The 15,525-nt window shown below is 37.9% G+C and overlaps 1 protein-coding gene across 1 annotated transcript in view; it reads right to left on the reverse strand.

Moving 5' to 3' along the window:
• CUBN (cubilin) overlaps window positions 1–15,525 on the reverse strand; it is a 259,861-nt gene that overhangs the window by 29,515 nt on the left and 214,821 nt on the right. The window contains exons 58-59 of the mRNA XM_034644347.1: window positions 14,747–14,876; window positions 11,317–11,534 (exon numbers count right to left, since the gene is read on the reverse strand). Coding sequence (XP_034500238.1) covers window positions 11,317–11,534; window positions 14,747–14,876 — 348 coding nt within the window. The remainder of the gene's footprint in view (window positions 1–11,316; window positions 11,535–14,746; window positions 14,877–15,525) is intronic.

The following is a 15,525-nucleotide window of genomic DNA, read 5'->3' on the forward strand; positions in this document are numbered from 1 at the left end:
ACAAGTAAAAAATCTTTAAAAAAACCCACAGAAATAGACCCACACACATATGCTCAACTGATTTTTTTTTTACAAAGCTGCAAACACAATTCAGTGGAGAAAGGATAGTCTCTTCAACAAATATTGCTAGAGCAATTGGACATCGAGAGGCAAAAAACCCGACTTCAATCTAAACGTCAGACCTTAAACACAAATTATCTCTAACTTGATAGACATAAATAAAAAAAAAAAACCCCATAAAACTTTTAGAAGAAACCATAGCAAAAATCTTTAGGATAGGCAAAGAGTTCTTAGCCCTGACACCAAAAGCATGATATATAAGAAGGGAAATCGATAAATTGGATTTTATAAAAGTTAAACATCTTACTCTAAGAAAGGTCTTGTTCAGAGGATGAAAAGGCAAGTTATGAACTGGGAGAGAATATTCGCAAACCAGATATCTTAGAAAGACTACTATGAGGATATATATAGAACTGCTAAAATCCAACAGTAGAAAAGCAAATAATCCAATTAGAAAATAGACAAAAAATATGAATAGATATTTCACCAAAAAAGACACACACATGACAAAAAAAAAAAAAGCACATAAAAATTGTTCACCATTAGGGAAATGCCAGTTGAAACCACAGTGAGGTACTAATATACACCTATCAGAATGGCGAAAATTAATCCACACATACAGAGAGAGAGCTCACTATAGAGTACTGCACTCTACAATGGGATGACAGGGGCACAAAGTATGGGCACAGAGAAAGTGCTCTCTAATGACTTTCTAGCCAAAACATTAGAGATCAGATGAAAAAGGAAGAGTAGCATCTTAAATCGCTGAATGAAAATAAATACCACACTAGAATTCTATATTCAGAGAAAATACCACAAAATTTAAGACAAACTAACACCATTGACAGAAAAACAAAAACCCAAAAAAATTTTTATCAGAAGATTTGCATCAAATAATTCTTCAAAAAGAAAGAAATTGGTCCCATAAGAAGGCAGAGAAATTCAGGAAGAAAAAAAAAACAACAGCAATGATAATACACACAATTACTAATTGCATAAAGCAATAAAAATGTTTTATGTTTAAAATATATGTAGAGTTAAAACAATTGACATTAATAGCACAAAAGACAGGAGGTAGATAAATGGATCTAAAATGTTCTAAGGTCCTTACACTTACTATGAAGTGGTGAAAGGACTAATTTTAAATGAGATTCTAATGAGTCAAGGATGAATGTTGTAATCCCTAAGGTAATCGCTTAAAGAAGAGGAACAGAATGTATAAGCAATGATTTAAAAAGGAGTGACAGAAACTGATTAGTTCAAAACAAGACAAAAAAGGATAGAGGAATGTAAGAACAGGTAGGACCAACATAAAACAAATAATACAATGGGTCTATATAAATCCAATAATGTTGGTGATTTCATTAGTTGAAAATATATGAAAATCTCAAAATGAAAGACAAAGCAAAACAGAACAAAATATGTTCTCAGGGTAGGAAAAGCCTGAAAGTGGCAAGGTTGAAAACTATACCAAGCAAACACAAACGAAAGCAAACTAGGGAATTGATACTGAATCAGAAAAAGTAGACATTAAGACAAGAAGTATTTTTTTTAAAATCGCATGATACAAGTCAGCTCACCAGGAATATACAACAATTTTAAATGTGTATGTGCCACACTGCATTGCCTCAAGGTAAAAACAAGAAAAACTCTATCCCAGATATTTCTACTAAGCTTCTAATTCTTATATCTGATGAACTACAGAACATGAGCTGGATGTCTTAAATGCACCAAAATCTCCATACCCAAACCTGAAATTATTATTTTCTCCTACAAAACCTGATCCTTTCCTGATAATTTTGTATTTGGATAGTGGTATCACCAGAGAGCGTCATTACCTGTGTCCCACTGATTCTACAGTTTCTACAACTTTTATTTTCACACTGCGCTCATCATCTCCTGCCAAAACAGCTGCAGTACTTTCTTAATTCCTCCCTGCGTAAACTGCTGCCCCGACGTCAAGACATCAACCATACAGGTGTTAGAGTGTGCTCTTTAAAACGAACCTATTAGATCATAGTACTCTCCAGCTCAAAACAATTCATGGTTCCCCTCTGCCTGTGACACGGGGCCCTCCGCACGTAGCTTCTGTCTACCTCTGCTGTCTCAGCTCCTATTGTTCTCCGCCTCATACCCCAAAGCATCACCAAATGACGTGCTGGTCAGTCTGTAGCCTCTAAAAAGTGATGCACCTGGAACTTTGTACACGCTTTTCCTTCTCTGTAGAATGCTCTCCCAATGAATGCCTTTTCGTCCTTCCAAGTTACTACTATCTATGTCTGCAATATATGCTTAATGAGGCAGGGAAAGTTTTAATCTCACCACAACCCTATCAGGTAGGCACTATTAGTGTGCCCATTGCACAGACGAGATCCTCAAGATGTAGCGAGGAAAAGTGAAGTCTCCAAGGTCAAACCTGTTGGGACGGACAAGAACTGGGCTTGTTCCTAGGAAGTCTTTTTTTTTTTTTTAAGATTTTATTTATTTGACAGAGACAGCCAGCGAGAGAGGGAACACAAGCAGGGGGAGTGGGAGAGGAAGAAGCAGGCTCCTAGAGGAGGAGCCTGATGTGGGGCTCAATCCCACAACGCCGGGATCACGCCCTGAGCCGAAGGCAGACGCTTAACGACTGCGCCACTCAGGCGCCCCACGTTCCTAGGAAGTCTTGCTCCAGAGCTTACACTCTTAACGATCACACTGCAATTCAGGACTTACACTCTCTGTGCTGCTTTCTCTAACAATCCTGTGACATCTTTACTCAACACCAAAGTACCACAGGTCCCTGCTTTTCTGCCTCCAATGTCCTTTGCACACACTTCTGTCAAAAGCATTTATTACACCAAATTTACAATTACTTAATATCTCATCTACTTGAATGAACCTCTCAAGAATAAGGGACCTTGTTCAGTTCACCTTTGTATTCCCAAGGAGAAGTTCATTGCCTGCACAGCAAGTAGCTGGCGAATATTGTTGAATAAACAATGAAGGAATGAATAGAACATGTAAATCGTTCTTCGATGGATCTTTGCATACATTTACAAGGGGAATTCCTGGAGTTAAATCTATTTCTTAATTTGTAAAGTTGTTATATTATGCACACATTATGTCTATGTACATGTATGGATGTACTTACATATTTTTTTGACAAAACGACAGGTTTGTCATATGGATTAACCTGTTTTTAAAGCTAAGTTAGTTGATTTTTTGCACCCATTTGATTGCCAAGAAAGAATTAGCAGGATAACAATAAAAATATCACTGAAAGATTCAAAACACTGCCTAAGAGGTAGTATTCTTTAGCTAAAAATTTGCAATGATAAATGATGTTAGGTCTATTACTTAAGTAAATTTAATCTCTGAGTATTAGATTTCAGCAAGCAGAGAAAATTTAATCTCTTGTAAAATACAGGATACATTAATGCGCCAGCTCCACTATCTAAAAGAAGTATGACTTACACTTCATCCCTATCAGAATGGCTATGATCAAAAAAAAAGAAATGAAAGTGTTGGCAAGGACATGGAGAAAAGGCAACCTTCTTGCATTGTTGGTGGGAATGGAAATTAGTACAGCCACTGTGGAAAACAGTAAATTTATCCAAAAGTTAAAAACAGAGCTACCACACGATCCATCAATTCCATTTCTAGGTATTTATCTGAAGAAAACGAATACACTAATTTGAAAAGACTTGAGCATTCCACTGTTCATTGCAACATTATTTACAATAGCAAAGATATGGAATCAAAGTAAATGTCCATAGATGGGTGAATGGATCAAGATGATGTTACATACATACATATACATACAGAGATACATACATACATATATACACACAATGGAATATTATTTGGCCATAAAAAATGAAATCTTGCTATTAGCAACAAAATGGATAGATCTAGAAGGTATTATGCTAAGTGAAATAAGTCAGAGAAAGACAAATACCATATGACTTCATTTACATGTTGAATCCAAAATCAAAATAAATGAACAAATGAAACAAAACAGACTTTCAGATACAGAAAGCAAATGAATGGTTACAGGTGTGGGGGAATTGGATGAAACAGGTAAAGGGGATTAAGAGGTACAATCTTTCATTTATAAAATAAGTAAGACTTTGGGATGTAATGCACAGCACAGGGAATATAGTCAATAATACTGTAATAACTGTATTATGACAGATGGTAGCTAGACTTATTGTGGTAACCATTTTATAATGTATGTAAATATTGAAACTCTATGTTGTACACCTGAAACTAATACAATATTTGTATGTCAACTATTCTTCAATAAAAAAATAAAAGAAGTACGACTTTATTTACTTAACATTGACAATTATAAAATCAAAAGTTATAAAATTTTTTTAAATGTTCTGTTTAGAGAAAGAAGCCTTCATAGCAACGTGCTCTTCAGTCATAAAATGGATTTTGATATAGAAGAGGTGGAATTCATAAAACCAGACCCAGATTCCCATAGCTTTTAAGTAACAATTTAAACAGGGACGCAGAACTACTCTTTTGTTCTTGCTGATATACTAGCTTATGCATTGTGCTATGGATATTTCAACTTTTGTTACTTTGGTGGAGACGAAGTGGAGACGGGGATTCATTTTGCAATTCTGCTCAAGACTTGCTAAGTGACCTTGGAAAGTTACGTAATGTCTTTGTGACTTAGTTGCCCAATTCATAAACTAATCTTTATAAGAGAGTACCAATCAGGATTATATCATAAAAATAAATGCCCAAATTCCTTCATTTTGTTAGAATCCTCTGGTGAGGGATTTTACTAAATTGGAAACCATAATTTTGGAGGGTTTTATTTCTTATACAGAGATCTATTACCCTTACATTCCAAGGCAGTTATATTCCACTTAACTGTGCTAATTCTTTATCAATACGCCATGCAAAGCCAATAAGACAGATGTGCCATTTGTCTGATATTTGTCAACATCAGGAAGATAATGTGATTTTATTGCATATATATTTTAGAATTATATTAATATATTATGTATTACGAGCTATAATATGTATATATTATAGGTGTATTACATATATGTTACGTATACATACATATTTCAAGTAAATATAAACATAATAGAAACACTTTAGATATATAGTATAAAATATGTTACACTATATATCTATATAAATGTATACACATTATACAATATTTATATTATAAATAGAATATGGCATAGTATAATATAACTGTTTTATAATATAAAATTATGATACAAATATCAGTATTATAAATATAACAGGGACTGCTGTAGCTATACACACTATTTATGTAGTGACAGCATATGAGCAAATATGCTATTTGGGGCTAGGGACAAATTGGAATGCTGGTACTAGAAAGCAGGCAGTATCAAGGAGGAGATGCAAGTGGAGAAAAGCAGGTCTATCTAGGCCAAAGAGGAACTAAAGAAATGACCTGCCTTTCAGAAAATTCACGCCCAGGATCCATCTTCATCCCTGGCTATGTTTACTGACTGCCCCAGAAGTGATGGGGGCTGATTAGGAAAACAGTGAATCTGGGAGACAATCATACCTGGTCCAAAGCTTGGCTTTGCCTCTTACAAACACTTTGACCACAGACAAATTACTTAATCTCTTCACTTCTTATTTCTTCCTTTGTAAAATGGGATACTCCCTGTCTCATGGGCAGTTGTGAGGATCAGATGAGACTATCTAGGGAAAGCCGCTGTCCTACATCTGGCACATAGTGGACGCTCAGGGGCAGGCGGTCACTATCATTATGCCCCGGGACTTTGTGATGTCTTCATTTGGGAGTGAGCAGAATGTACAGCAACCACACAAAATGAGTAGATTTTTCGTATATCATGATGACAAGAAGAATATAGTATCATGGCCCTAACGATGCGTCATTTCTAAACAACTGATTTACAACAAAAGAATTTTTTTAAATGTTTATTGCTGACCAGAGATAGTTTGCATTTATGCTCCTGCAAACACTACATCAAAGTCAAGCTGATCTGAGTAAGGATAATAATTATTCTTATAGGGAACCTGTGGTTACAAATAATTTAACTCAAAACACCTGGTTTTGAGAACGTCTGAGACAAGACTAGATTCCATTTTGAGGAGGGCTGGTGTGGCTTAGGTTATGCAGGATAATTACTTCCCAGCTCTTGTTCACCCGAATGTTTTCCAGTGTTATCTTATGATTTACCACTAACTCAATTTTATCACTCAGTTTGGTCTCCATAATACCCGTCTGGTTTTATTTTTCCCCAACAACAGCCCTACTCTTCAAACCAGGCACAGGCCATTCCAGGGGAAGGGGGCACAGATTCTGATGTTGGAACATATTTTAATAAAAAACTTTCCTTTCCTTTTGGTGATCTGCAATTTTACTCCTGTCTACTTGCTTTTGTAAGGTTTTGGTGAACTAAGCATTGTTGCTTTCTTTACCTTAGCCCCACATTCTCTGCTCAGTGAAAAACCCTTTTCAACAAAACCCACAAAGAAGAAACTGCAGATAACCTTGTCTTTGGCACCATCTCTTAAGGGAAATCCAATCACCAGTGAAAGTTACAAGGCTTAAAAAGGGCGGAAATAAACTCAGTCTAGTTTTCTGCAAATGGGTGTACAATTTCAGCTAATCTCATTCTCAGACTTCATCAGAGGGAGCAAATGACATTAAGAGAACAGACAAACACCATTGCTTTTGAGTAATACCCCCATTACTGCTAAACTGAGAATTACTTGAGCAGTGATTTATAAAATTATTCAAGTTATAACTCAACTCTCTTATTGCACTTATACTTTTAAAAGTAATATGGTTTGGCAGCTTTTATCAGGCTGTTAAGAAGCACATGGAAACATACACGTATCAATATTCAGAGTCACTGAATGTTCTTAAGTTTATTCTTTTACCATCTAGCTACAGAATTTTAGAATGACCCTCAAAGTCCAAACATAACACCAAAACTGAAACTGAAAAAACAACTAGACACCTAGAGTCTGATTTTGACATGTTGTTATATTTTTCTCCATCTGTTTTGACCATATTTTCCATCTTGCAGCTGCAGACTCCCATTGCCTTTGTCAGACTCCCCTTTCCTTCTCTTGTCCCCTCTTATCAACAAACTCAGTTTCAACTCCCTCAGCTTCCTCCCGCTGTTCCAGGGTCTGCCTTTAGCACGTTAGAGAGACATTGTGCAGATGTTATGGCAGTGGGCAAAAATCCAGAGGCCAGACACACATGACCCAGAAGTTGAGTTTGATCTAGTACTCCCAATTATCTGAGGACAAAAGTGATCCAATTTCCTCTCCTGAGTCATAGCTGAATTATATGAACCATGATTGAGAAAGAGGTACATCTAGATGCAATACAATGTATAGTATATCAATTATATTATGTATAAGGGAATTAATTGTTAGGTAGGTAAAATGTGTCCACTTATCCTTTAATGCATTCACACAGCCTATTAATATTGATGGAGTCTCAGTTATGTGTTAGGCCTCTGCAAGGTGTTAGAATGTAATTAAAATTTAGCTTTTGATTTCAGGTTCAGGTTATAAAACATACTTTCGGGTTTGCTGGTTAGATTTCAGTGCAAAGTGAGTAAGAATGAACAAAAAAATCATTACACCATGGAGGAGTCCTGATGATAATGACCCTGGCTGTACACACACCTTTTCCCCATCTCAGAGATAGGGTGGGGCAGGTCATGAGCCTTACAGAAGCCCAAGACCACAGCATTACCTTCTGATGATGTAACAGTCTTTCTCTTGGACGTCTAAGGAACTCCACAGGAATTAGCTACTTCATCCCCATCATATTCTTCAAAGAAAGTGATAATTTTTCAAACTGATCTTTTCTTAGCAGATAAAAATTGAGCTCAAACATGCTAACGGACTTTACTAAAGCATCTTTTCAGGCAATGATGTAATGGGACAATTAGGTCATGGCCACCTGCTTTCCGGTCTACAGCCCCTCCCATCTGGGCACGTTTCCATCTTTGTGAAGCACAATTCATTTTGTTCTTGCTAAACGTGTACTTTGGTGTTTTTGCCTTGGTCTCACAGCAAGGTCTGTGAATCTGACCATACTGTCACCTGACTTGTTCTCTACGTAGCACTTACCCAAGGAAGGGACAAGCAGTGGCCCTCATCCTGGGCACATGGACTGCGGACAACAGGGAGCTGGGAGCTTTAGTCACATGTCCAGTGTTTACAGCATTAGGTGAAGAGAACCCCTAGTCACTGATGTCCCCTTGTCCCTGATATTGCCATCTTCTCCAGGGTGATGTCATGTCCTTGTCCTTCTAGGATATGTCATCCTGAAGGGTCACTCTTTATTCTCTCCTTGGCTACTCACAGATCCAAGTGCCTACCAATCTCACATCTAATTAGGCCAAGGTCAGTTCCTGACCCTGACACTTGCTGAAGTGTTATGAACACATTACTTAAAAAAACAAATGGCATTACCACGGTACTGATACACAAATCAATGCACTTTAAATCCCTGATCTAATCAAATATCTAGAAGTTTGGAGTCTAATGTGATGAGCGTGTCATGAATAAGACTGACCGAGCAGCACTCTGACATAAGACCAGGACAGTAAGAAGCAGCAAAGTTTAAAAACACATTTGCAAGACTGAAATGCTTCACAAGACACACAGGTAAGCACAGTCATGGCCAAAGCAGCCCCTGGGGGTCAAGGAGGGGCAAAAACTCAGCTAACAGAAATCAGTAGAATAAAGGGTACTTATAAATGTCAGTTCTGCATAAGATAACATTCCCATTTCAGCCAAATCCAGAAGACTGATGGCTTTTTAAACTTTATGAGATCCTTGATACCACGGACAGACAAAAGCTCACTCTCTTGAGAAAACCACTGCGATAATTTCAGTTTCACAGATCCCTAATGCCCGACATGATCGCTCTGCTGGTCATTTTCTCTCAGGATCAATTATTCATGGACGGCTGCTGGAGTGCAGGGGGAAAGAGGGGCAGGCAGATTCATGTTACAGCCAGATATTAGCCCCTGTGAAGGGCCTGCCTTGCTTTCTCTTTACCTTATATCCCATGCATTATGGGCCATTAGCACGGAAGTTCCATGAAAGGAGGAAATTCAATTACCCTTCATATTAAGTAATTAGCAACAAACCATGGGATATTTGCCCCAAATTTGTTCTGACCCATTAGCACTCCAAATGAAGAAGTTTACCTCACAGTCACATAGTTACATGAGTGGGGCTCTCTAGTGACTTCTGAAAAACGGAAGCAGATGTATATAAAGTACTGTCAGTGTGTCATCTAAATGGCAAATTTGCAAAACTCTAGTGTGTTAGTCGAGATGAATGAAACTGGAATGTCACAGACTAAAATGGTCTCCTCTTCACAATAATTATTTACTCTGTGAAAACACCATTTTCCAGGCTGAACTGACAGTTTTGGATATCCACTGTCAAAAATTCATGTGACTGTTGAAAATTCACTGCCGGGTCCACACAGGCGCTCTCCCCTTTCTATGGGAAAGTGGGGTGGTTTTAAATGGATAAGAGAGATGTAGTTGGNATAAATAAATAAAATCTTTAAAAAAAAAAAGAGAGATGTAGTTGGTTTTTTTTTAAATCCAGATCTATAACTAAAAGAATTCAATCTACTCTTATTACTCTTTCCCCTACTTCCTGACCACAAACAAACAAACAAAAAAAAAAACAAAACAAAAGTGAAAAGTTATGCAGAATGATCAGTAAACTTATATGTGTGGTCTTGAAGGTTTTGTGAGACTAATGCAATACAAAAAGGCAACAGCTAGATTTTCAGTTAAAAAAACAATCACTGTTAAAGATTACTCAGAATCACTGCTTAGATATTTTCAAGTGTCCAAGAGCATTTATAGAGATGAAAAAGAGGTAAAGTCGCCATCATGAAATGCAGTGATCGCACCACTCTGACAGCTAATGACATTCCATTTTTGTTCCTTGCACTTGAACCCTTCCTAGAATTGTGACCAGAAGAAAACAGCACTTGACCAAAAAAGCCCAGTGCTCATACATGAACAATGCCTCTGACAATGTAAGATTTTTCCTTCTGTGCCACTTTAGTTCAGTAAAATCACAGTAGGTCCAAACGCCTTCTTTGTTGCTTAGAAGAACAGTAATTACTGAGGCTAGGGAACTCTGACTGACTCACTTGCAAAGCTTCGTGCAGACAACAGTGGCAAGCACTTTAAGACTATTTCATGGTCGTGTGAGAATACATTAGGAAGAAGAAAAACAGCTTGAAAGCAGGTAGCAAGAGCAAATGCAAATATATGTCATTTGATTCTAAAGTCTGTGCTAAAGGCAAGAATGTATGGGTTCTTTTGTGCGAAAAATCTCCAAAGGAAAATGAATTTTTCTTTCAAAATAGCCTCTGCGTTTTGTATGCGACTTCACTTAGGCAAATTCTATCGAGGCAGTATTCCCTGTCTGCCCGTGAGACTTGCTTTCAAGTGACTGTTGATATAGCTAAGCAGGAGAGGTGGCAAAGTGCTTTCTGATACAATTTGTCATGATGTCTGTGTTTTATTGGGAAGCCTTCACAACACAGATGTCTAATTGCTTCCCTCAAGAAATGCACAAAAAAACCCAAACACATTAAATGTAAAGAAAGCCTAAGGTAAGCTTGGCTTTGGATCAGAGGGATGACGGTAACCTACAGCATTCTCCCTTCTCAGTTTCTCTGAGATTCTTATTTTCCTTCTGTTTCCATTCCCACTGTGTCAGTTTGAACCTTCAACATTTGCCATCCAGAATTCTGTAATGAGCTGCTTCTTCTCAAGGCAGAGGGTCCCTCTTACGCCAACCTTCCTCCACCCTGCTACCACTATCATCTTTCCAGAAGTCAAGTCTGGTCTGGCCGTGAGTTTTCACTTAAAATTCTCCCAAGGCTCTTCTTCATTTTAAGGATAAAGTCAACACAGGTCATGAGGCCTTCTTTCTTGATGGGGCCCTTGCTTGCTTTTAGGCTAAACTTCTGCCATTTTCATCAGTGATAAAATGAGGTTCAGGTCTCATTAGAGATGGGTGTGTAGACAGACTTTATCTTTATATACCAGAGAGGTATATTAGTTGAGTGTGTTTTTTAAATCAAAATATATCATATATAATTTTTAAAACCAAAACTTTACGTGACATATTCCTCGAAATTTAAATGAATAGCAACTTTAGTCGGTTGAAAAAAAAAGTTAAGCAGAAAAGTAACAGTCATGAAAAATAGATTTACATATCCCAAAGTCTTACCCAGTGTCTCCCGGAAAGTTATTTTCCAACCTCTTGCTGTTTCAAATGAATCTGTCTTGAAAACCAGAAGCAAACTATGATTGCTGCTCTTAATATTTGGTGGAAGCTCAGAACCACAGAATTTGCCAAGAAGGGGATCACTGATGTCAGAACCATCATAAATTGCCAGGTAGTCTTGGGAGCAGAACGTAGAAGGAACCACATCAAAGTCACTAAACCTGTAGAATGAACCTTGTTAATAGTGATGTTCTCCATTTGGGTTTTCATTACATTATACATGTTCATTATACATGAACATTATACATTCATTATACATGAAAACATGCATTCATTACATTTACTTCTTATAAAAACAAAAACAAAACAAGATACAAAAAAATAAGACAAAGGCTAGAGCCAGAACATCCATGCTTTAGTTGATAGAAAATACTAGAAGCAATATGCTATTTTACTGATTTGATGGCTATAAGCAAAAATTCACATTTAAGATCGTTATAGTTACAGGAACTTCACCGTACATCCCCAGCTCTCTGCTTTCCTGACGTTTCGGAGAACTGCCCTTCTGTGCACACTCTGAAGTTCTACATGGCCCTAAGACTTGCTTTGGCCATAGAACTATAAGCAGGAGTGACATGTATTACTTTTTGGAAGACATTTTTAAAAAATTACTACTCAGGGGCGCCTGGGTGGCACAGCGGTTAAGCGTCTGCCTTCGGCTCGGGGCGTGATCCCGGCGTTGTGGGATCGAGCCCCACATCAGGCTCTTCCGCTATGAGCCTGCTTCTTCCCCTCCCACTCCCCCTGCTTGTGTTCCCTCTCTCCCTGGCTGTCTCTATCTCTGTCGAATAAATAAAATCTTAAAAAAGATAAATAACTACTCAGTTGGCCTTCCCACTGCACTGATGGATCATGGATTCAAATGTAGAAATGAAGCTTCCATCAGCCTGGGCTGCTAAGTGGCCAGGCCCACTTTGGACATACTTATATAGGTGAGAAATAAACTCATTAAGCTACTGTGCCTTGGGTGTATTTTTTTACCACTTATAACTATCCTGGCAGATACATCCTTAACTTTACTTTTACGCCCTGAGATAATACTTCAATCAAGGCCTCTGCTCTGTCATTTTAAGTAACTATTCCCAGAGTTCCCAAACAAGAAAGGCTTTCTCCATGGTTTATCTTTAGGGCTTTAGGATGGGTTTATTATAACTAATTTTTTCTTGAACTTGTTTGAATTATTTGTATCCTGCCCTCATTTTTATAGGTTCTTCTGCTTTCTCAGGCTTTTTTTTTTCTTTTTGCTAGCAGCTACAATCAATAACATATAATACAGAATAATTTGTAGGGTGCCTGGGTGGCTCAGTCCGTTAAGTGAGTGACTACTGATTTCGGCTCAGGTCATGATCTCAGGGTCGGGAGATCAGGCTCTGAGCTCAGCACGGACTCTGCTTGTCCCTCTCCTTCTGCTCCTCCTTGCTCTCTCTCTCTCTCTCTCTCTCAAATAAATAAATAAACAATCTTGAACACAGAATAATTTGAAAATACTAATTTGAAAATTCTTTTTAAGAGCCTTAAGGAAAAAAAAGGATCCGTAACATTTTTAAAAAGCTTTAATTACTTCAATTTTTTTCAAACTGACGATTAAGAACAAGATGAAAAATTCTTTATTTTCTTTAACCACATGTAATATTTAATGCTCTTGTAAAATAAGATGAGGGCAGGACAAGCACGAGATAATTTCCAAAAATACTACATCCGTTTTTATTCTCCTTGGATAACACATTTATTTTCTACAACATGAATCCATAAAGAAAGATAAAGAGTTGAGTTTCTAAGAGGACTCCAAGCTGTTTTGGCTTTTTATTTTTCATCACTTTTCCAGAGCACAGAAGATATCTGGAAAGGCCCATTGATAGAAAAGCTTATGTTGCCAGCGTACTTTGAGAGCAATGGTAGAAGAATTCATGTTTCACTAATGTCTACAACTTCTGCAAAGCGTGGGATAATATCTGTTTCATAGAATGTAGGCTCTTAGAAAGAGTATAATAGATTTTCCAAACATGCTGATATGAACTCTGACTATGATGAGTCCAGAGCCCATAGAGCAAACAGATGCATGCGTTATCAACATATACAGTATATGTATCACTTATAATCCTGCACATGTAGAAGCAAATACTATGCCACCAAGGCACATGACAAGAATGACCCCTTATGCTGCCATTCTAGGCAGGTGATCCCTTCATAGGCCTCCTGCTCTGGACCATCTGGCATTTTTTGTTTATTGTTTTTGTCCCTTGGACTTAAAGGACTTTTTGGCCCTTGGGGCACAGCTTCCTTACAAATAGTCCCAGGGGGGATCTGCAGATTTCCTCAAGGTCCAGCCTATAGACCACTTACTGTCTGGTACAGGAACCCAATCAGGCTAGATGAGACTTTTTTATAGTCCAGGGACTCATTTGACCTGTGAGGTTCCTGGAGGCAAACTGCAGAGAGTATATGATTTTTAGGGATGAAAGTGATCACAACCAGTGGGGAAGTAAGTAGGGGAGATCCTGGCCCATTGACCTTCTATAAAAGATTCTAGATTGCTCTGAACTACACCAACTTTCAGAGCTCTCTGCTGTATGGTGTATATCACTGAAACATCAGAGTTACAAATACGTCATCTCAGATGAATGTGGTTTTGAACTTTATCACTGATAACTGGAGGTTATATTCCCTTAATCAGTCCTGTGGGGAGTAGGTAGGATTAGGGGAGAGTTTTACTGATGATGTAAGCAATATCATATAGCACCAGTTGAGAGGTGTTCTGATACATGAATAAAAATGTATGTCTTAAGTAGTCAGGAAATATTTGCCCTTCAAGAGATAGCATTGGGAAATATTAAGGACATGGCTTTGGGAGAAAATATGATGTGAATTCAGATTCTGACTCTTCATTTAATAGCATATCACATTGAGAAAGTAATTTGACCCATCTGAGCTTCAATTTTCTCATCAGTAAAATGGATTTAATAATATATGCCTCATATAACTGCTTTAAGAATGAAAGAAGAGAATTGTGGAAAGTATCAATTAAAGATCCTTGTGCACAATAAGCGCCCAACAAATGAAAACCACATTTTCTTGCTGTTCCCAAGATAGGCTTATAATTTTACAACCCGTTATAGGAAGCTCCTTTGACCTTGGAAAATTAAAACTCTCATTTTCACTGTTGAAGTGCCTGTTTTTCCCCTTAAACCCTATTGGCCTGCATGGCGGGCAGGACACCCATTTCCTGGATTTATATATTACCAAACAAGAACTTCACTCTCCCTCCCTCGAGGTTCCCTTGTATACCCCCTGCAAGAATCAGTGTTCTTTATTGCAAAGGAATATCCTTTCTGTAAATAGGGCTGAACCGATTGTAAAAACTTGTCTCACGTACTTGAGCTGAAGCACTCTGTCTTCTCTACCGATGATGGTGTACGAGCACTGTATATTGTTAGGGTAGTCCGAATATGAATAGGCAGGGCTCTTGATGACCCCAGTGGAGAAGTTGAACACTCCACCACAGGCTGCAAAAGAAGACAGAGAACAATTATTGCTCAGAGCATGAAAAAATAATTTTGAGATATTCATTACTATTGTACCTTTTTCCCTAAGAGAGACACCAACCATTTGTCTTAAAGAACTTAAATCTCCCTTCGTTATTGTTTACAAATAATATTGATTTTTCCACTAAGGTCGGGGGAAGAGACAGTAAGGGAGTAGAAGCAGGAGAGAATATTTTCAGGCACATCCTGGAATGGAATAAGTCTCGGTCAAATTAATGACCAGAGTGAAAACAATGAGCGAGAACATTTCATGTGTTGGGGTGTAACTGCCCATTCCCTATATTAAACAGACAGGCTGAGAAGGATGACAGAGATAACTGGAAGCTGAGAAAAGGCACGCAGAATCCGAGGCGAGCTGTGAGCATTTGGGGCCAGGAAGGACTGCAATCTGGAAATCTGTAATATAGATTAAATATCTTCCCTATAGCATCTCCTCTGTCAAGACAGAGTATTATAACATGAACTGTTGGAAATAGTTTTTGGAACTTTCAAGTTTAATTCCCTTTGTGGGCTCAGATGCAGAGCTTTGGGGTCCTTTGTATTTCCATTTAGTTGTGAGCCTGGTAAGGACAATATTTGCCCAATTGTATTATTGGTCCTCAGCAAGCAA

This window comes from Ailuropoda melanoleuca, chromosome 15 (genome assembly GCF_002007445.2).
Source record: "Ailuropoda melanoleuca isolate Jingjing chromosome 15, ASM200744v2, whole genome shotgun sequence".
NCBI classification, from domain to species: domain Eukaryota; kingdom Metazoa; phylum Chordata; class Mammalia; order Carnivora; family Ursidae; genus Ailuropoda; species Ailuropoda melanoleuca.